The sequence below is a fragment of the Calliopsis andreniformis genome, chromosome 6, assembly GCF_051401765.1.
Source record: "Calliopsis andreniformis isolate RMS-2024a chromosome 6, iyCalAndr_principal, whole genome shotgun sequence".
Taxonomy (NCBI): domain Eukaryota; kingdom Metazoa; phylum Arthropoda; class Insecta; order Hymenoptera; family Andrenidae; genus Calliopsis; species Calliopsis andreniformis.
Window position 1 is genome coordinate 14,175,541 of NC_135067.1, and position 23,862 is coordinate 14,199,402.

General features: G+C 43.0%; 1 protein-coding gene across 12 annotated transcripts in view; it reads right to left on the reverse strand.

Annotated features, from left to right (window-relative positions):
- Window positions 1-23,862, reverse strand: part of Rbp6 (RNA-binding protein 6) — a 585,462-nt gene that overhangs the window by 25,169 nt on the left and 536,431 nt on the right. For 10 of the 12 annotated variants that reach the window (XM_076381097.1, XM_076381090.1, XM_076381093.1 and 7 more), the window contains exons 8-11: window positions 21,001-21,083; window positions 19,460-19,544; window positions 13,289-13,321; window positions 11,874-11,957 (exon numbers count right to left, since the gene is read on the reverse strand). In XM_076381097.1, coding sequence (XP_076237212.1) covers window positions 11,874-11,957; window positions 13,289-13,321; window positions 19,460-19,544; window positions 21,001-21,083 — 285 coding nt within the window. Of the gene's footprint in view, window positions 1-5,341; window positions 6,562-11,873; window positions 11,958-13,288; window positions 13,322-19,459; window positions 19,545-21,000; window positions 21,084-23,862 lie in introns of those variants that run through there. The other 2 variants (XM_076381096.1, XM_076381094.1) reach the window with 2 other exon arrangements.

The following is a 23,862-nucleotide window of genomic DNA, read 5'->3' on the forward strand; positions in this document are numbered from 1 at the left end:
TTTCGATTAAAGTGTTTAGCTTAGAGATTACATAGAATGTGACTACATCTCAACCACTACGAAGATCAAACGTCTACTAGAGAGAAACATGTGTTACACCTTTTTTTTTTTCAGACGGATAGGATAGTAGGTTAGCAGTGGACGAAGGACAGCCGGTGTGATGGATTTCAATTCTTGGGGGACAGGGAAAAGAGACAGAGGGAAAGAAAGGACCGAGGGAAGGTGGGATCTCATAATTGCGAAACGTTAATTGCAACTTGAACACAATTGCTTCCGGGAATCGACGGTTCTCTGATCACATTCTTCGCACGAGCATTCACACCGAACTTTGCGACACAACCTACTACGTTGTCTTCGAATAAAGTCTCTTGCTTCATTACTATCCCACCCCCACGCATGCACAATAACGAAGGGGCTAGAATTATGACAGTTTTCCTTTTTTCCCCTCTCATCCTTTTACTTCGACGGAGGTTGGCTATTGATTCAATTGACTGGCGATGCTGTACGTGTACTCGTTGCAGTTTCAAAAATGACCTCTGTGTTACTGTTATTAAATTTCTACTGTTACAGCTACCTAAGCTTCGAAGTGTAAGATATTATGGAGATCATTAGCAGATTAATGTTTCATTTATTTTTTCTTCAGCGTTAAACTGAATTTTAGCAGCAAGTCGAATCGTAGATCTATGAAGTTTCTCTGAACAAGCAACGAGTAAACGCACAGCCTCGCCATCGGGCAGCCTAGGTTCGGACGTGCGTTTATCTCTGTACTCTTTTCTGTTTCCTCGTAATGGTTTCCTCTCGAAGCGACGGTATTCAGGAATATACGGTTATTTAGCTAATTCTACTGGTATGTAGAGAGAGAAGAAAAAGTTTCTGACGAAACTGGCAGAGCCGAAGGGAACAGAGAGGGTCGAGACACTCTCGAATTCTTCCTTCCTCCTCGGCCCTCTTGTTTCTTTCTGGTTCGGTGTTTACGTATTTTACCCGTCTCTTCCCTCGCAGGGAATTTCTTTTCCTCCTCCGTTCCTGTCTGTTCGAACGTGAAACGTTCTCCCTTCCGTGCATGTTTTTGCGGAAAGCAGCGCTGCGCTCTTTTGCGACTAATCTTTCTCCCCTTGCATCGCAGCTATTCTCGCATCTGTGTGTCTATATGCGTGTACGTGTGTATACGGTGCGAGCAACAGCTCGCGCACGTTGCACGTTTTCAGTGTGTGTACGTGAGTGTGGGCGTGTGTACGTGTTGCGTGCGCGTGTAGTCTCTCTTTCGATATCTCGTGTTCGTTTAACAGTACCTAATGGAATGGGGGTAGAGGCAGGCGACGCTTTGCTTGACGGAGGACCACAGAGTTTGCCAGCCATGCGTCTGTGAACATTTTCGTAACTTCCGGTCAAGAGATTCACGTGAGAGGAGAGGCTGTGTGTTTTATTTTTCTTTTCTTTTCTTTTCTTTTCTTTTTTTTTTTTTTCTTTCGGTTGATCAGTTAATATGAATCGACGAATCGACTATCGCGGCGGATTACCAGAGCGGTTAGGGGAACTCGGTGATTCGTTGCTGGCCAGCGTTGGGAAAGGGTGATCGCGTCCCTCGTTCAATTCCAACGAGAGCTGAATGTTTTCTCGAATGAGCTTGTCGCAGAGCGTTGCGCTTCGACGCGATAGTTTCTCGCTAAACGCTTTCCCAATACTGTTTTCGGCACAAAAAAGAAAATACGCAGCAGACTGGTGCGTGCAAGTACAGTGGTGCACGCTTTGGAGTCCTGGACCATATTTCGACGTTTATCTAGACGAGGGGTTTCTGAGAATTCGATGGAACGAAGGGAAAAAAGTGCGAGCGAGATTCAGTTACGCTTAGTTCGAGAAGTTATGAATGCTTGAATATCCAAACACTTTTTTGACAGTTTTATTTATCTTGTAAAATGGAGTTCGAAATTTACTTCAAAATCACTAATCTGAAGAATTAGTGGAGATATCGAGGGATAGGTAAGAAGTAAAAACTAGGTAATAATATGGACCCTAAAGTGGGCACTACTGCACCTAACTTCGAGGTATTTTTGAAACGTTGACAATAGAAGATCCATGGAATGGAAGTGACTAATATTATTATCTTGGTAACTGGAGACTATTTATATCGTACGAACGCTGGGAGTCGATACGCGATAATCGAAGTTCCCTGAAACATTCAAACGGAATGGTGCGCCGCGCTGGCTGGTATAAATCGAGGGCTTTATGTATCGATTTGTCACGTTGTCCCATTGATCGGGAAATGCACGTTCCTTGCAAACAGATACTGATGGAAACGAAAAAGCTTCACGGCCAGACAATGGCGGTTGTTTCGACCGATTGGCGAGAGCGTGTTTGAAAGCGTGGTCGTGGCCAATCGCGGACGAACAAAAGCCGGGTTGTCAGTCAAATCGGTTCTTTGTAATTAGAGGAATCGCAATATCGCGCTGTTTTGCGACAACAATCATCGTTCAACATTCGAAACACTGTACGAATTTGGAAAAAAAAAGGAAGGTAGAAAAATGAGAGTATCAACGATTGTGTTTTCGAGGTAGAAAAAAAAAGAGAGAAAAAAATAGTGAAAGGGATCGATCCCACAAATAACACCGCGTTGTTATTTATAATTATTCTTAAAAAGTATTCGTTAATGGCGGTTGATCGTCTTGATATTCGATCGCTTCATACACGATCCGTATCTCAACAAATATGAACAACATTAATTTACATAGTTCCCTTTGTATATATATATATATATTTATATATTTATATGTATATAATTCTTTTTCTTTTATTTATATTATTGGTGTATATATATATATTTTTATGTATATATAAGAATGTATATTTTTGCGTGTGCATGCTTGAGCGTGAGCGTGAATGGCGTTCATTTCTGCGTTATTGAGTTTCCGTTAGCAAAACTGGATTTTAATTATAAATTCGGAAATTCTATTCGATAGAATCGTAATACAAAGCAGATAGAATTTCTGTTTCATTTATAGAGAAATATATTGTGCAAAATGTACAATTGCTATTGATTCAATTAGAGCCATGGTTGGTTATTCATCGACAGAAGCGAGTAACGAGTTTATAGAGAATTTGATAAAAAACAGGAAACATTTCTCTAAGATCAATTTACACTTCGAATCCTGATTTTATTTCATCTCATTTGATGTGAAAGTAAAGCAAAATAAGAGAAGAACCCTAAGAAACTAGTTCTTAAGCGACTAACAAAAAATTGTCGTCTCAAAAGACACTACAATTCTTCTCAATTTCCGCGAGTGCTGTGAAGCAATTCACGCGCACATCCACGTACACACACGCGTCCATATGTAACCGTATAAACGTTTGTATGTACACGGTGATCCAAAAACGGGTCTCGCGTTCCTCCGCGCGAGAGGCGGATTCTACGTGGACCAGCAGGTTTCTGCAACCACCCTTCGCGTGTATGCATATGTTCTTATCGAGCGTCTTTGTACCGAGCACGTACGAGAACGAGATTCCGCTCGCCCCGAGAATCAGGTAGCGTTCATCTGGTGCGTGTGAAGGATGACACCGCAGGATCCTCGGAGCGGCGCGTGTCACGCGTAAGCTTTGGATACTTGGGATTCTTAGCGCAAACTCGAAGGTTTCCCTTAACTCACGGCACGCGGCTTCACCGCCTCCTGTCGCGCCCTACCCAGTGAAATGTACAGAGTGTTCGAGAACAAATGTTGGAAATTTCGAGAAGTGATTCTGTGTTGTAAAACGAGAGGAAAATTAAGAATGAAGAATTTGCTTTTGAGGCTTCTTTCCAGAGTGATTAATCGTTGAAGGTGGAAGTAGAATCTATGTCGAGTGTGTCTGACTTAGGACTTATTCTACTGTCGGCGTGAAGTAGCCAGGTCAGACCCAGCGAACTCAGTAGAATAGACAAGTAGAATAAGTCGAATCAGATTCAGGTCAGTTCCATCTCTCAGTCTCAGAATTACTTGCCAACTGATCAATGATAAGTGATGGGATGATAAACGTGAAATCTTTGACAGAGACTTAAAAGAGTACCAAAAAGTAATAAACGTATGGATAATAAGAAAACCAAGAGAACAAATTAAGACATCAAATTAAAGAAACTTAAATTAAAAAGAATAATCAGTGATATCGATAGAATATCGAAACGCTCTCAGAATTCTAGTATCAACCAGCATCAGCCATTTGTTATTACCCAAATATCGACAATATCTGTTCAGAATCCACACGACCAATTCGTCAGCAGAATACTCGATCTCCTAACCAAACTAATCATACCCAGGCTTGACTCCAGGGACCTAATAGAAGCCCGGTGTTCCCTGCACGACAGAGTCGTTGGCGAGCGGCGCGACGTCGAGGAGGCAATTTTGGCGGGAAATTCGAACCGCAGGTCTGCCTCGAGTCGACGAGAAAGGAGTTTCAGGTGCGAACGGGAGAAAGAGAGGAAAAAGAGGTTACGATTGCTGCGAGCGGATTGCTAGGTAGCTCGAGGGGTTGATGCGAACGCTGGGGGTGTGGGGCGCCACAATAACACTCGAGGCCACCCCTCCGACACCCCCCGCTCCCTCCTTGCGCCCCGTCCATGGTAACGGTAACCGACGATTTATTGCGTGGCGCAACGAGCGCGCACGGTAACACGTTACGGTAATGACTGTGAAATACGACGGTGCACCTCTCCTGCCCGTGCAACCCTCCCTCCCACCCCTCCCATGGCTTCAACCCCTTTGCTCACCCGATACCCCGCCAGGCCTGCACACCACAGGTTACTCCAATGAAAGGACGGGGCTTCGATTGAACGTGCGCGCGTGCCCTCGCGTGCACGTTCTACACGCGCATGTACGCGTATACCAATCGTACGTCGGATTGATATACACGCGGCAAGTATCGGCTGGGTTGAAAGAGTACTTTCAGAGTATCCCCCATCGATCATGCACTCGTGAGCTGGTCTATCGCGGCTGCTGCGTCTTCATGGATCATAAATAATAATACACAGGAGGTGTTGATCGGAAGACACCTCCTAAGATGGTGGCGAGTGTGGGGGATGAATGATACGAGATACTGGGCGAGGTTTTGGGGCTTTTTGGGTTTAGATTCATTCTGGTAATGAAGTTAGAAAGGGGGTGTATAGGTGGAGCTATTTCATGTATGTGAACTCAAGAATTTGTTCATCAGTGAGTTACTATACTTATTAATATGATTTAAATTCGAGGGGTTTAGTAGTGGAAAGAAAAATTGAGGAGAAATTAAACGATTTGATTTGTAGTATAATAATTTAAGAAGATCTTTTATGGGTATGTGCTGCGATGGTTAAATTTGGAGAGCCGTCGAATTTCATTATTCTACACGTTTAATTAATTATTTAAGGGCAATTTTCCGAAATGAAGAGTAGGTGAAAGGACTTTAAACTGCAGACAAGCGACAAATACTTCAACAAATGTTCATTTGTGTAGTGAATTAATTGTAAATTAAACTGAGGCATTAATGTTTAAAAGGGCGAAAAGTATAGATACTCGTACAGTCGCGAGAAATTTTGTTATTTAACACAGAATATCGCGTTCGCTCAACAATTCACAACCTCCATTAATTTGCTGCCCACTGAAAGCAGAAATTTCAATTAGCCCAACGATTATAAGAATTAGGTTAATACGCGTTTAAAATTGAAACCGATTTGCGTTGAATTTAATCAACTCCCGACGTTTTCTCGTGCTGTTTCATCCATTATTTATCTGCTAGAATTGGCCTTTGGTACCCATAATCATCATCAAAAAGTATTAAAAATATTTTATAGTGTATTTTTATTTACGAAGAACGGGCAGCCAGAATAGTCTATATATGATTCAAAAGATTGAAAGTGGCAATGAATTATACCATCTACTGAAAGAACAGTTCTATCCATATCGCAATTCGAACAAATTGAACAATATATTAGATAATTAAATTTTATCATCGAAGTATAATTTGCACTCAGACTGTCTTTTATACGAAATCAATTTTCAAATTTTCCAATATTCAGCTTGTCAAGTACCTCAATATTCAAATACCTAAATATAAAAATTGTTTAATATACCAATATTAAAATTTTTCTAGTTTTCAAAATTCTCTTATTTTTGTCTGGGCATAGTTCTGTGCTTGGTCACAAGTCTGTCATTCTTACTTAATCTACTTGTCACTGTTACATGACGAAACACACTGAGCTCTAAAACAATCCCACTGACACGAAAAAAAACACGTATCGGTTCTAACACCCCAGATCTCTCTATTCGGTTCCCTTTCACGCATCCTGTCGCGTTTAAAAAAAAAAAAAGGGAAGAAAACAGTCATGTCCCCTCTATAAAGCACACACTATCTCATTCAACGCGCTTCTTCCACAGCTTGCTCGCACACAATTTTCACACACGTAGCGCTCTTTTACATTCCTCCCATTTTCCGTCTCGATTCTCGTATCGGGGATTCCCCGTGTTTCTGGGACTCATTGTTCGGGAATGATTCTGTACTCTGCCGAGAAGCCGTGTAGCGACGTGTCCCCAGCCGAGAGGGGTACTCCCAAGGCACCTGAAACTACCACCAACTCCCTCTAAGTCCCTAGATCTCACTAGGTGCAATCTCTCTTCCTCTCTTTTTCTCCAGGATTTCCGTGATTAGACAGACGATTGCAAAGCGTTTCGCGCCTGTCACCGGGTCTTGTCAAAGCTGCTGAGACAGTTGTCACTGCGGTGTACTGTGCTGAGGACACAAGCTAGGCGTGTCGTGACGGAGGAACTGCGAGCACAGTGTCCCATGTGCTGGTACGTAGATTGGAAACTGATAATGATCGCGTGAACTTGTCTTTGTGAGTCGTTATCGGGGCAACGAGAAGGGAATTAATTCGTGGTATTATAGGTTACTCTATCCAAGGAGAGGTACTATCTTTAAGGAGTCTAATTCGGTGAAGCTTTGAGTTCTTTTTTAAAGTGATGTCGATAAATGAATAGTATATTAGCTTACTTTAACTATCTTCTGAATTAATTGCAACCCAGAGAATTATGAGGAAGGACGATTTTTAAATTCTACTAAGATTCTAAGTGTGTTAGATTCACGGTAGTATTTTAAAGCAAGCGATATTTTAAAGTATCTTCAGAACATAAAGAGTTAAACAGATCTTTACTTTCGTAGAGGTTTGATGATCTCAGCTCCATCTCGACTGATATATTCAGAGGGCCCCGATAGCTTCCGCTACAATTTTAATAACTGAACTTTAAATGTCTCATAAGACTTTGTAATTTCATGTAAATAGACCTCGACGTGGAACAGTGTAACAGTTTAAAAGTAGCTCAAGCTGTTCACTTTTAAGTCCGTAGTTAAAGCAGAAATATAATCAGATAGAAAAGCATAACATTAAGTACACTACCATAGCGCGCAGGATTGCTTCAAAGAAGCCAGCTAAAACCTCTCACCCAAGAATCTATGTCTCCTTCGTTACAGAAGAAATCGTTTTATCTCTCCCCGAACGAGGAGACCTCCGCCGCGGAACCGACTGAATAAACGTCATTCAGATAGCGAGCAATTTCACGCGAAATCACTAACACCCACCGCGGGAACGACTACATTTCCCTTCCCTGCACGACTCTAGCCGCGGCACAGTCTAAAGGGAATCTCTTTCGGAATGCAAATCCGACGGGTTCGATCTCCCAAAGAGACCAGCCGCCCAGGAAATTCGGTTCGCGCGCGGTCGCACGGTCCGACCCTCCTACACGCGACAGGAGGGTGGCTCAACGCAACGAATGTTTTTCGGACATTGGGAGGTTATACGGGCTGCTTCAAGGCAGGAGGGCCTTCGTTTCCAACGGTGATCAATCATCGTGGCCCTGATATCCTCTTCTCCTTCTACCACCGCCATGCCTCGTGAACCATAACGCGCGGAGCAAAAGAGAAAAAAGAAGCGAGAGGAGGAATACGAGGAGGCGCGTGTCTGCGGCTGGGTCACCCCACCTCGGTATCCCTCCCCGTCCGCGCACACGGCGGGCAAAGTTATTCAAATGCGTTAAATAGCGGGCGGCGAGGGAAATTGGAAGCGATTCCGGGAAGCATCGACGCGAGGTCTCTCGGGGGAAGTAAAACGCCAGGAACGGTTTTCTTCCAGCACCGAAGGGAAATGGGGGAAAGAAGGGGAAAGGAGGGGCGTGGGAGGCGGGGATTCGTTTCGAAAAGGGATGAGAGCCAACGTCCGAAAAACATTATGCATTATTTATGAGTTCTCTCTCCCGTCCGCGGGGATTGTTCTAACGATGCACTCGGAGCGGAGAGGCACGTCGATCCTTTCAGCCGACTCGAAAGCTTTGCTACCCGTGCGACCATTTCGTCGGACAGAACTTCGCGATTACCGACGTTTCCGTTCTTTTTGCCTCCTGCTCGCTGATCTACGCCCGACTGACCAGCACTGGGACACCTGTCGCAGTTCGTCCGCTACCGTTGCCGATCTACTCGCTGCCACGCTCGGAGTGGCGTCGCGAGCTCGGCGGGGAGAGGCGCTAGTGCGGCAGCGAACAACTTGGAACTTTCTCCCTCGGAATTCCTTCTTCTTGGGGGCTTGCGAAGAGAGGAGAGAGAAGAGATAGAGAGTGAAAGAAAGAAAGAGAGTCTGCGAAGAGAGACGAGCTAGGCAGATAAATGGCCAGAGATGGACGACAGAGAAGGGAACAAATGGGCTAGCAAGACGTGTAAGAGCAACGGCAGACAGAGGGCAAGGGTGAAGTTACGGGATCGAGTGAAGCTTCTTTGAAACTATTGTTACATCTGCGAAAGCCCGCTACGGGGGATTAGTGTGCTGTATCTCTCTGTTTCCACGTGGGCCGACTTCCACGCGGCTGGTGGGAATGTCGGTGAGTTCTCTGATACGTTCGAAAGAAAAGTAATTGAAATGTACCGCCAGTCACGGAAGTTTACATACAGTATACAGGGTATTACAAATACAGCCTTCGATATTTTAAGGGGTGTAGGAGGTCCAAATTGCAAGATCTAAAATCTGTCTTTGTTTTGCATTAATAATAATACCTTAGAGTGAACACACCTATGTGCTAAATTAACAAGAGAATTTTACAATTTTTTTCTACTGAAGGGCAAAAATAGAGTAAAATTCTTTTAATGCATTTTGTTGTGTCTTTTATGGCTTAACTTTTGTACAGCTTTAAATATCTGAGATGATCATAAGAAATAGATTAAAATTAGAATTTTCGGGTTAGGTGAATTGCCTTGTAATACAATACTCGTATGTAAACTCGAGACCGATTGTACGTAAACATAGTACAGTAACTGAAGATAAATGTAAAGTAAACTAGAATGATAGAATGGAATGATCACCGTACGGTTCGATGGATTCCCTGTATCGCGAGCCGGTCGAAGTGGACAATAAGCGTATAATTTCCCTGGCGAGGCTCGTTCCGATGGTCGTACACAACGACACGTGGTTGAAACTCCATTTGGGTCTCCTCCGTTCCATCACGGACCGCGGAGACTTTCATTTCGGGTTCGAATTCAGCGTGAAGGGTGCTTGACCCCAAAAAGTTTGCCCGCAACTACCTCCAATCAACCGCTTCGATTTGGATCAGCCGATACCGCGCCGTGGATGCGTTCATTTTCGAAACGATTCCTATTAATTGTTCTAGCGCACACACGCGCAACGTATATACACACATGCGTGCAGGGGTCAACCGCGGCGCGATTCTCCCGCATATCGTTCGCAATCGATACTCGCTCTCTCGTTAGCCCACCCCTCGTGCCCGATATTAACAATGACATTTTACCCCGTTCCGCGGCCAAGCGATTAATTTTAATTCACGATCGACTTAACGGGCCACCAATTTAAATATATCTTGGGGAGGGAAATTCGTGGCACGTTATTCGTGCAGGCCACTCGTGGTAGAAGGCTATGGCGATGTCTTATTTTATTGAAACTTTAGTTACTGACGAAGGGAAATGTATGCAGTTCATCGTCGAGTTTTGTGTCGATGTATAATTAGTCTGGGAAGAGTTTCTCCATTCGATTTACTTAGCCGAGTGGTTTCGATGTACATTTGAATGGCTCGTATGAAGAGGGTAATAGAGATCGATTAATCGATTAGGGAAATAATTCCGCAGCGTTTCGGATCGCAAAGCCTTGATGCTCTGAAAGAAAAATTCCGTACCAGCGGAGTTGTATCTGATATTGATAGTCGAAGGCACGCGAGCTGCTATTGAGCGCAGCGGTAAGAAACAGAGGATCGATTTAACGACGTAACTTTTCCTATACATCAACTCCTTCATTATCTTGTCCCAATTCGGTAAATTGAGTTTTTCGATCAACAGTTTTATATCGACGCGTTGCGTGAGTTTCCGCGTGGACGAGTCTCGCGAAAACAATGCATCGCGTTTAAGAGAAATTTAGATGCGAGCACCGTATTCTGTTTGAAGAATATTATCGCTGGAAATAATATGTATACGGTGTATTGCGACGATGAAGCAAAATTATTCTAAATATTGACACGGACGGAGAACAACGGAATAAGTAAATACATAAAACGAGGAGTTATTTTATAGATGAAATATGAATAAAGGCGGGTTGTGAAAGTTTCAAAGCGTGAAACGATGAATCGAGCGATAAACAACCAGAACACAAGGCTTTGCGTTTCCATGAACACGATCTTGTCATGCAAAAACATTGAACCATGGGAGCTTCTCGCTAATCTCGACTATGATTTAAAAAAATATGAAAAGTAATATTTCAAGCCATAATTTGTGCGTGAATTCGAAATGGACTTCGGATCACAACGCGACACGATCTCTTCGAAGTCTTGCCCAAGAGACACGGAACGAGGTAGCCAGCTCGTAAACTCGAAAATCTTCTTATCTATCCTTAAACCTTAAACTCGATCATATCGATCCAATAATTTATAGCGATTTTGTACAATATTCATCGCTCCTTCGTATCGAGCGACTCGCCGTCTCGATCCTGGCGATTCAAACTTCCAGCGGAAGCGGAACACCTTCAGACCCAGACGTGCGTGGCTCAATAATATACAATCTCCCTCGCGGAGGACGCAAAACGCGGAAAGCACATTCCCGACGATTTAACACGTCAATCGATATAACTTACACCCGAGTGTTCCGTCGTCGAAAGAACACTCGCAATAAAAGCAAACGCTCAACAGGGTATACTTTACACCCCCAAAATTTCCCTTAATTAAAACTAAGAAAATCACGACTAAAAAACGCGAGACGAATCGATTCGCGGCACAGTGGAGGTCGATCTCCACGGGAAGCACGAATAAAAATCTCGCGATCCTTCGTATCTCGTCTTGGATACTATCGAGGGTGTAGATCGAAGGTGCACGTGGCCTGTTTGCAAGCAATCTGCATCTTCGAAAGTTCCTTCCACGTATACAGGCCTCGACGAAGCCCTTATTTCCGGGAGGCTCGGCTCGCAGCCCCAGTTCTCGGAACAAAAGCTTCCTCCCCCTAGTTCGAAACCGGCCTAGATTCGTCTGACGTTAGCCATGTTTCGACTGGTTGCCCGACACCCAAATTGCGTACGCCATGGTTGATTCTCGAGTCGATCGACGACGGATACGACGACGATGACGGTAGACGACAGCGAGAGCACAGTTAGCGTGTAGCATTGGGGTAGGGTTAGAGATGTGCGCATAGCTCGAGACGAGTTGGTTGTTAGAGTTCTAACGAGTTAGTTCACAGAGGCATGGCGTTGTAGAGGTCCAAGTTGGGATGGTAAAAGAGCGGTGTCGGTGTGGGGGGATTATGGTGAGGGGCAGGCTGTGCCTGTATCAGGTTCAAGTTCAGGTTCAGGGGCGCGATGTGGGCCGCATTATGGTGGTTAAGGTGGTTAAGGCTAAGGTGGTTACCTGTCGGGTAGGGCAGTCCGAAACTAGGGTACCCAGAATAGCCACGGCCTGCCGCGTATGCCGCGTACGCCGCCGCTGGGAAACCTGCGAACAGAACAAGGAACGATGGTAAGAATTGATTCATCGCTTGATTAACTTCGTGCTCGAGCAAGCTCTGAGCTGAATACGTAAGGTAACTGGGTTACGCGGCGGTGGTCACTTGTGTGAATGTCGCTGGGGGGATTGGATGTACTTAAGTAGCTTAGTATGTATTCTGTTTAGAGTGTGTTCGTTAAGAGACGTAAGTAATCAGTTTTTGGAGTTTCCATTTAAGTTAAATGAGAGATCTGTTTTCTATACAGGATGGTTGATGAGAGGTGTCAGAAGTTTTAAAGGATGATTCTACATGCTAAAATGAGACGAAAATGAAGACAAACAAAATTGTATTTGGGGCTTAGTTTCCGAGTTATTTATTGTTAAGGAAATGTCTGAAATATGATCTGTGAAATGTGTCTGACCGAGGGTATACCTGTTCTACTGATTTGACTGCGCTTAGGCTAAGCCACACTGGTAGTAGAAAACTTCCTATCCTAGCCAGACATCTAAAATATGCTCTGTGAAGTGTGTCTGGTCAAAGCCATATCTATTCTACTGATTTCTCTTTGTCTGGTCTCAGCTACGCTGGCTGTAGAATAAGTCCCTAGCCAGACAACTTTCACATAGCATATTTTTGGTGTTTTTTAAACAATTAATAACTGGAAAAAAGGCCTCAAATACAATCTTGTCAATCTTCATTTTCATCTTACTTTAGCATGTACAATTACCCTCTAAAATTTCTGACACCTGTCATCAAACACTCTGTATACAATACTTTCAGTACAGTCTACTTTATTATTTTACTGAAAAATTGTACAATCCTAAAGCATTAGAAGAACGAAGAATTTAATAACGAAAACTAATAGAGTAGGTAATCACAATTAGAAATCCTGCATCAAAATACAAAACGTTTTTTAGCTACATACTATGTTACCCCATCGAATGTAATAAATTATAAGCAGGGAAAAATTATCGCCCCCGCAGTGAACTATTAAAGAAATTTCATTGTTATTTTTAAAGCAGTGTCTCTATTTACTATCGAAAAATATATAATTTTAATTATTCATCAAGGTAGTAATTTTTACGGGGGCAGATCTCGGTTTTATGTAACATAAATGTGTGTGACTGTCAAGCGCACTGTGCACAGTCACCCGAGTATCGAGCTACGCTGACTCGCAAACTAAATATGCAAATAACAAACACAAAATTTTCGATAGCGGTATGATTGATCGCCGCGTGAATATTACAACGATGGTCTTACGTCAAGCGTGATTGGACGTTGTTACGAAACGGTTGGCATGTCATGTTTTGTTGTGCAATCGTGTATATTTCATACTCACCATCAGGTAATGCTCCCAGGGACCACATAAAATCTATAAGGAAAAACAGACCATATTAATACCGAGTTCAGCTTGAGCAAAACGTTAAAAAAATTTTGTTCTCTCTCTTTTTTTTTATGCTGTCATTCTTTTCCCTTCACATGTTTCTTTTGTATTAGTTAGTGCAATTATTATTTAAGTCTCGATAGAAATTTCTGCAACTGGATACGGAGAAAAATATCGATGGCTTCAGGATACTCCTGGGGTAAAAGAATTATTCATATAAAGCGTTCTCCGCGGAGTCAGACAATTATTAAAATAGCAAAAAACTTTGTCCACCTTTGACATTTTCACATGTTTCTCATACAATATTTCTCTCCGTGCAGGCAAAGGTATGCGTAGACAATTAAGATATGTACATGGAGACAAGTTAATTATGAAGCAAAGCGTTGCAGAAATTCTTCGGTGTAGATAGTAATTTGAGTATAAACGGATGGCTAGGTTCAAACAATGAGAGAAGGGTAAAAAAAAAAAAAAAGAAACGATAGAAATTAAAACGAGAAACAGGGTTAAAAGCCTTCTAGGTTAGACAGAGAGAAAGAAAGAAGACAAAAGATAGAAAGTCAAAGACAGAGGCAGAAGAGTAGAGAAAAAGGCAGAGATTGAAAGAGGTAGAAAGAATAGAGAGACAGTATGGATAGTAGAAGAGTAATATAGAGAAAGGCATCCATGAAATTTCATAATTTGATACTAATTGAAAAGACCACACAACTAAGATTCTGACTATTTATAGATGTATATCGCATCGACTATATAGCGCATTGACTAAATTCTGTGACAAAGGTACTAGTAACTACGCGCGGCCGAGGTGTTTCCAATTCTACGACAAAATAAACCCTCCTATGATCTATGGTTATTGTAGCCTTCAAGGTATTGGTTAATCATTTACCGTTAAGTAATATTTGCTAGGCTGACTATGTAGCTTATTAGATATTTATCTAAGAACCGATTATGTGTCGTGTCGCCGCGAGGAAGACGTCCTTTTCCAAAGAAATTTTTCGAGAAAGATAATGCACTTTAACATACTTCCAGTTTCACGAGAATGAAGATCGAATTGTCGTACTTCGTTCAAGGCACGTGACACATCATCGACTCGACTACCACACTTAGATCGACGATACAATATCGAAAAAAAACACCGACCACAATACTACACTACTGTTTCACTATTCTAGTGTATAATATAATATCGACGCTGCTCTCACAATATTACGCAGATGGAGAAAGTATAAGAGCGTTTATTCTAGCCATTAAAGATACACTGATACATATTAATAGTATTAGTGAGATTCCGTACCTAAATGTCTTTCTACCGGGCTGGTTTTGATTACGTCAAGCACGCAACACAACTCTATATCATTTTCATGTGACATCGTGATTCTCTTTTTCTTTCATTTTTGTTTCTCATTCTCTATGTTCGCTCTCTTCCCGAAAATCCGTTCGAACGACCAGAAAAAAAAATATATATATATATATATAATGAAAACTTCGCATGTGATTCGAACATTATCTCGTATTTATTTGAATACCATTAATGTTTGCTGTCATAAAGGTGTCATATAGATAAATTTATATGTATAATACGTAAATATAGATCCATGTGTATGACATATATGTATATATAATATTTGTATGTATATATATATATGTTAATTTATTTATATAAATAATGTGCATACTGCAACGTGTATGTATCTTGTGTGTTATATAGACGACGTTATAGCCGTATTCCATAAATATAAATATATCGTATATGTATATAATAATAATAGTGATAATAATAATGTACGTGTACTTTCTCAGATGCAACAAATCGATTTCACGTGGAGCAGACGTTTACGTACGACATTAACATTAATAGTCTCTTGCAGTACCGAGGAGCGTATAAAGCTCGTTCCGCTCGAGTTTACGATCGAGTTGTCGCTCGATTAACATTTACGTCACATCGATAGCTTTGGCAACGTGGAATCCCATTGAGTTACTTTTTCGGAATTTTACCGGCTATTTCGTTTGATCCTTTCCTCCCGTCGAATGTTTCCAAGGAGGGAGAGAGAAAGAGAATGCTGCGGAAAAAAACATTTTCGCGGCGGAACGCAAACATTTTTTCCTTTTCCTTTTATCTTCCTTCATTTCTTTTTTCGTTTCTTTTCTCATTCTTTTTCTTTTTTTTTTTCTCGGTCTCGTTCGTTTGTTCGTACTTGCGTAGGCGCCCGCCTAATTTTTTACGAGGAGGGAGGCGCACTTTCTATACGACTATGGTGGTGTTTCTTTCTCGTTCTGGAATCTACGCGCAACGCTACGTTCCCCGTACAACCAAAATCCGGCCCAACGAAAGCATGTACAGAAAATGGTGAAACAGAAGGAAAAAAAAAAAAAGAACTGTGATACACCGCATGTTAAGATCTGGTCTACTTACGAAACTGACACTGTTGAGCCTCTCGGGCAAAGTACGTACTTTCTAGGACACAAGTCTCACGCATTATTATTAAGGTAAATGATGCTATATAGCTTAGAAGAGTTAAATACTATATAACGAGTAGTAGGTATCTCGTAGGGGGTAGGGGGTAATAAGGGGTTACCGAGGCGGGATAAGGTATAGACGGATGTACGCACGACATATATTTAGTATAATATCCTATAGAGAGGTATAATATTACGTGTAACGTAATGTAAACGTACTATGTAACGTAGCTTGTTAACGTAATAGGTACATTGTAGTAGGTTTCTCTGAAGCCGCTGATAGTAATGCATTCTTCGTGGAAAACGTTGCCGGTTTCTCTTTTATCGTTCAATTTTGCGATTTTTTATGTTGCATTTTCCCGCGAGATTCGGGGGATCGATAAATCGTGTGAACAGGTAACGACCAGGGTTAGAGAAAATCGATGTTTTCCAAGAAGAAGTACCTAGAGTATATTTCTAATCTAACGGCATCATAGTAACTTCCCAAAAAGCTAGTAGTTAAAACTAGTAGTCTCAATGATAGGAACGTATACATAGTAGTAGTAATTCGTTAAAAATTATTATCGCTCTAACTAATTCGAACCTAGATCACCTAAGAAAAGTCTCATTAAAGAATACTAAGGTATTTACCAACATAAACGTTTACCTAATTACCTAGATATGTATAGATAGAGATAATAATAATGCTCCGATATGTATACATGTATCTGTAGGTCTATTACAAAAAACTAGAAGGTATTTAATGCGCCTCTCACAAAATATATCGATATCAATATATCAAACACTATATATATGGTGTTTACCAAATACATAGATACAAAACAATATATATTAATATGTATATATGTATATAGTCTGTCGTTATCTAGAGTGGATCATCGTATTTTCTCTTTTTTTTTCCATTATTTTTCTTTCCTTTTTTTTTTTTGTTCGTTTAGGTACCGTATATTCTCATATCTAATTTGTGTACGTTAATTGCACGTGTGCTCTATTTATATGTATATAGGTTCGCATTTATGTACATATAGATAGAGTTGCGATCTCGCATCCTTCTCTTCTTTTTCTCTAATCGTACACGTGTGTATACCGTATCAGAGGTTACGGACTGCACTCTTTCGACACATTATGAAATTTCATGAAATTCATTTGCGAAAAATACTCTGAAAGGCGCGACGAATGAGAAATGCTTATCGCTGACCATTTGCCGTGCACTCGCGACGCGCTAGCCACCCTCACCATTCGCTATTCACAGATCAATCAAGATCAGCGACGAATCAAGAAAACCGCCACATTTTGGGCGAACAGACACGTAGCAATAATTAAGCGTGCCGCTACCTTGGAATGTATGCATTTTCTTTTCGTTATTTCTTCTCCGCGGTTTTCCTAATCACCTTCTTACGAATTAATTATCTCGACAACGGGCGCCCTCGAAATCGAGCGAACAATCTTTGAATTTTCGTGAAAAACAGAGGCTCGTTCGATTCTCGATGAAGACTCGATCACCGTTCGAAGTCGACCCTTGCAATTCCTTCTACAGCGAGTTCTACGTTAAAGCTTCGTTCGAGTCACTACAACGTTGTACTACAATCTACGTGTAAATTGACGTGTTGTCGCGAACACGAGTCGTTCGAGGCAGGAATCTGTTACTGTTTCGAAAAGTATGTCTAAAAACCACTGAGCTTTCTCTTCGCTCCTCTTTAGCATTCTTCGACCTTCTATCTTCTGCTAGAATACTGATGGGTTTTTGGCGTAAAGCAAATGAAGGGGTTCAAAGTAACCGATTGTCTGAAATATTGATTAATACTGTGTCTGGGACTCTAATTAAAAGACCGAAAGGAAATGTATTTCTGGCGTATCAAGAACTTTCTGCCGAGCACTGCTCACCGAAACGAACTCCCCTGCGTCCCCCTAAATTTGAACACTTCGTCTTATTGTCCTACTAGTTCGTCTAAACTACGAAAACACTACTACCAGTCTTTTGCGATGCGTTTGTTTCGTTGCTATAACATCTACTCTTTGGCTACGATAAAAACGAGGCCCCATAGGTGATTAACCGAGTTCCGACCAACAGATCTACGATCCATTACTCTACGCTTATATCTTTTGTCTTTTTCCTCTCACTACGATCACAGTTTTACTGAACTGAGCTTCTCGAGCAGTCTCGCGAGAATTTGCTTATTCCCGTACTCGAATTCTGGGAACGAAAAGAACGACTCTGTCTAAGCTACTTTATTGCACTTCTCGATATGTCTTTAACCTGCATCTAAGTCGAGTCGGAAATAAACCGTAAGCTAGTTCACGATAATACTTTCCAAAAAACGAAGCCGACAACGGGCTCTAATCGAGGAATGTCTGTTGTACCGCCGTCAGGTACGCGTGTCTCTTCTCAGGATTAATATTAGGAAGGAACTGATAATAACTGTTTTCTTCCGAAGAACATAGAAGAAACAGGTATATGAATATAATATAAAGAAACACAATATTAAAACATACAACTACTGAAGTATTTCATGACGATGAAACCTAAGTATCTTCGATGCTAATAAAAAATAAATAACTAGACTGTGGATGTTCATGCAAATTCGTATTTTCCTGAATATAGTTACTGTTTTATCTTTCAAATATCATACAATATATTCAGTTTTTCGTCTTCTGTACCTACAATTCTGCATATTATATATAGGTAAGGATTCCATGACACCATGCATCTATTGAAACGTCCCACAAGTGCATAAAGATCCGCAGTCCAGTCGCAACAAACGATCCCCTAACGAAACGCCAAGTGTCTCCATCAGAAGCACTGACACCTCCCAAAAGAATACAACCAACTCACCCACCGAAATCCCCATCCCCTACCAAAGAAACCGAGACACCAGCACAGGCCAAACACCGAGGCACCCGATCGCACCGCTCCCCCCCCGAACCCACGACCTCTAACCCCTGCCCAAGGAAGACCATACAAAGCCACGTGTCGCCAAACTCGTCCCCGCTTTGGCACGTTCTGATCGATAACCGCAAGCAACCCCGCGTGATCGTACCAAAAATAGAAATCTACTCTCTACTATGTAACCCGTTCCACGTGGACACGTGAAACCCGAAAACCGATCCGCTTTCTACTCAGCGAACAAAGGAGAGGCGGAAAAGGCGGGCGAACGAATGTATCGAAAGGGGCGCGGGAACGGAAGCTTGATGCCCCTGAGGCACGCTACTGAGGCCTGGATAGGGGCGTGAGTATCGTCGGTCATAGCCCGATCGTCGGTATCGGATGATAAACGGCGCCCATGTCGAGACCCTGCACGCCCAGCAGGTCGCTCATCGAGTAGGTGAGAGTGGCGGCCCGCGATGCAGCCGCGGCCGCGACTGGATGAGGCCTGTAGGAGGCGGCGGCCGCGGCCGCGGCTGCGGCTGCGAGCGCCCTCTTCACGTCGTAGACGGCCGCGGTGGTCGCCGCGGCCGCGGCCGCTGGCGCTGTCGCGCCTGCAGCGTATTGGTAGGTAGCGGCAGCGTTCGGTGCTGCGGCGGTAGCGACTATCGGAGCGAGCAAGTGGTGGTGGGGAGTGCCGGCGGAGGCGGCCGCAGCTGCATGTGCAGCAGCGGCCGCGGCCGTCGGCAGGGGATACGGCGCGTAACGATAGGTGGTGGGGGTGGGTGTCGCGACCATCACCAACTCACCGTATGCGCCTCTGTTGGCCGCTCGCGTCTTCGCCAGGTTCGCCGGGAGCATCACTTCCTTTGGCTGTGCTTTCTTGCACTCGACCTTGAAATTCAAGAACATCCTGGGTGAGTAAGGCTAATGTCCCAATACCTAAACGCGTCGGATGTCAAATGTCCGAGTAAGTGAATAACGTGAAACTTTGGTTGAGGTCCCAGATACTATTTTGTAACACTGATGTGTTACGTAGTATATTAGGATTTAAGTCTAAGATCGAATAAAATCAACGTTAATGTTTAGGTGTTGGGACATGGTCAACTACTGGGCCATTCACCTTAGGGCCTGGGAGTTTGGGGGACACGGGGATGATTGGTCGCGGGCGGTTGGTTGCTGAGGGCGAGAGCTGTGCTGGGGGTCAGATGGATGCTTTTTAGGGGGAGGGTAGAGTTGATTGAGGAGTTGGAGGGGTTTGGAAGACGCTGAGAGTGATTTTGTGGGGGACTTGAGGGAGGTGGCTAGGTGATCATTGGGGGTGGATTCTAGAGAATAATAGAATAATAGAACTCTTATGGAGGGTGTAGGTGAGCTAAATATAGCCTTCTATTGGTGACGGAAGTCCTTGCAATTTAGGGTATCTTGGAATAAAACTCTATTTTAGCCAAATCATACTTTATCATTGTGACGTCGCGTCCCCAGTTAAACATTAAAGTAGTGACACTTAGATTTCCAAGTTTCTAAAGAACAGCAATTACCAAAAAAGTATCGTGTATCCCAATAATTAGCAAGACTCTTTCATTTAACTCCCACTTCACCGACATGCTTGAAACATAGTCTTTTAATAACATCAAAACTCGAATCCCCGAATGTTTGCCCAAGACCCCACCTTAGCATAATTTATTCCGCCATATTCATCCCCCCGTAAATATGTCTGAATCTCTGTGTCGAATGTTTGTAATTAAGGATAAACCGATGACAGTTAATCAGCGTAATCTATAGACACAATATTATCACACCAAACAGAAGGCTGTTTTATCAGCCAGCAAGTGGCTAATGCCTTGGGGCCGCGGGGTTGCGGACGGTGGAAGATTATTGACAGAATCAGGGGCGTCTAGGGCGATGGATTTATGGGTAACGAGAAGTGGCATCTGGTAAATCCTTGATCGACGTCAGCGGAATTTCGGTCGGGACTAGACGACAAACAGAACTGTCTATTACCGCGTAGGACCCGTGTGATCTCCTCTATGACGGCCTCTCTCCCAGAACCCGCTTTTCGTCTTTCCCGTATGATCTGCCTCGTCGTCTGTGCGCTCCCGTGTACGTGTGCGTTCCACATGCGTGCGTGTCAAATGCAAATAACCACGGCAGCCCTTCTCAATTATACGGAAAATTAATTCCACTCGACGCCGTATCCGCAGACGGAAAGCGGAAGGCAAATACCGTTTGATACCACCTCTGCGGGCACGTAGTGGGGAGGGAGAGGGGTGGGAGGAGGGAGGAGAAAGAGGGTGCTCTCTTCGCTCGACAAACAGAGGCTTTGTTGCTTGACGACCGGCCGACTCACCATTTTCTTGTTGATTTCGTGGAAATGAATCTCGCAGACTTTGTCGACCACCTCCTCGCTTTGAAACGTGACGAAGCCGAAGCCTGGAACAGAAAGAATAGGTGTCGTGTAATAATCGATGCAACAGCCGCTTCTGATTTGCAGGGAAGCCCGAAACGCATAGCGAATCGTCAGGGAACAGGGTACAATCAAATTCAACTGCGATAGAATTGAGTAAAAAATTCCTAATTTTTTGATAATCCTTTTCACCCCATTTTAAAGTATTTCTTGTTATGACAGGGTAAAGGGTTTCGAAGTTCCTGTAGATCTGACGAGGTGTTTCTTAATATGTTACTAATTTCGTAGGTAATAGAGTTTCGCTTAATATTCATTAATACACTTTACAATTTACTTACAGAAAACTAACATCTGCATGCAAAATTCGTAGCGCAGAGTTTCGATGAACGCCCCCTTAATTCCCCGTAATTCAGCCGGCTTAAAAACGTCCAAGTAAACGTAATTTCCATGCGTTCCGCCGCGAAGATAACTATCCGTGCCGGATCTTCCATTAATTCAGCAGAGTCGGACGAGTTTCGTTCCCCCACCCCCAACCCCTCAATCTCCTTCGCCGTTCCACTCGAACGCGGTCTAAGCGTTTCTGCTTGAAATTTATTTCGCTCGAAGACGAACGAAGAGAAAGAGGGACGGCGAAGAGTCATAACTTAATCAAGCATTAAGGGTTATTAAAAACTTTGCATTGGTCTCCAGGTGATTTTAATCTCGCCCCTCCCACACCATCCCCGTGTCCCCGACGCCCCCTCGCCGAGTTGCTGTCTCTCGCGCTGCCGTAGCATAATTCAGGCTCGAGTTATCCGACGAGTTATACCGAATCCGGCGCACGATGTCGCTTAAGATAACCAGGAGTTAGTGCTTCCGTGTCGAGGCAGTTCTGCGAGAGCGAAACTACGCCCGGTGACTCGTAATTAAACACAACCAATGGATACCGGAGCCGAATGCGAGACGACAACCCTCGCGATTCCTCCAGCGTACGCCTCTCTTAAATTTTACAACGTAAATGAGGATGAGTACGCCGAATTAAATTACATTGAATTCGGGCCGCTATGACAGGGTCTGCCGCTTCACCTGTCCCTCGGGGTAATCGACGTCAATCGATCTTTATTTGGGTTTACTAGTTTTTTGTGATGATTGGTAGTGATGCAAATGAAGGATAGTTTAAAATGTCCTTTTTAAGTTATGCGTGTTAAATGTATGCAGAGGAAAATAAGGGAGAGATATTTGGTACATGCACAGTGAAGCGTAAGTAGATATGGAGTGTGTGTGGTCAGACAGCATAATCGTTTCTTATAAGTTGACCACATTTTTATATAGGTTGAATGGCAAGCTTTCGAATGTTTCAAATTCTCAAATACTTTCTTAATAATTCTGCGTATGTATTTTACAAATATAACTTATTATTTGTCACTTCTGAATTAAAATTCAGTATTTCGTAAGGAAAAGAGTTTTCAGTTTTTTCCAACACTTCAATGTTACCGTACCTCCTCGATTTATATTTGACTATGGTTACACTGTGGCACGTATGAAGCCAGAGTTTCGTTGAATCGAGTCGTCATTATTCAGACAGGTCGCAATGACAACATTAAAACAGAATACCTTTCATTCCCGCGCCAATACTCGTCGCTTCCTCTCCTCCTGGCGCGTGCCCTTTCCACCCACGCAACTTACACTATCTACTGGTCCCTCGACCCTTAAGCTCCTCCACCGCCGTGAAAAGCACGAGTGATTAAGTTATAAACTTGGCAAGACGTCCGTTTGAGCGAGGAAGGGGCTTACTTCATTTATGTAATTTATAGTACTCTGCCAGTCAGCTAACTCCACGGCGCGGCGGCCTGAGCACTCTCCCCGTGCACAAAGGCCGTGCCCTGACACCAGTAACATTTAACTACTTCCTGTTGGAGTCTACCGACCGTGCACACACAGTCCAAGAACCCCCGAGGAGTGGCGGAGCGGTATTCACCCTGGTTGCCGATATTATTCGTCTTTTAAAGCGGACTCTAATATCCTGTAGGCTACAAAGTCGTCTTCCTTTCGCCAGGGAAGGTATTAAAAAGTTATGACGGACTGCTCGCACCGAGAGCCACGTCCTTCAGTCACTTATTCCGCTGGAAATAAAGTCGAAAGGGCCGCGAGGAGTGTGCACGGGGATGTGATGTATACGAAGTATCGCATGAATTTATAATAGGACCGACACCCATGCAGAACCGGCGCTTCGGCTCCGTGAGAAATGAAATTATATTGTTTCATAAATTTCATCTGCGTTAAAGAGCCCGACGATGTTCGTGCCGGAGCGACAGCAACGTTTCACGGTTGCTGCTGAAACGCTTCGTGCCTTCTTTTCTCTGTAACGAAATGCAACGAGAATATAAAACATCTGCTTGAAAATTTGAATCATGATCAAGTCGTTTCTCATTCTGTGACCCATATTTGGTCCAGAGAATTTGGACGATGATCTCTGTGAGAATATTTCCATCAGATTCTTCTTCGATTTTTGATAACAAATATATGGATCTTGTTTGGAATGGTACCCATGTATATTGTCTTTACTCTTTTCGTTTGATATTGTCGCTTTCTTCAATATAGAGGTGAGCCAATACACTTTCGATAGACTATTCACGTGTTAATTCAACATGTAACATTTTTCTCATGTATCAGAAAATGTTTTTCTTTACGTATTCTAAAACGTGACTGTCTTCATCTAATATTGGACGCAGGACCAAGCCTGCACTTTTATTGTCGATGAAACACGATTCTATCACAGAATCATGTGTGGCAGTGGAATGTATTCAATGGGCAATGCAGGGTGAC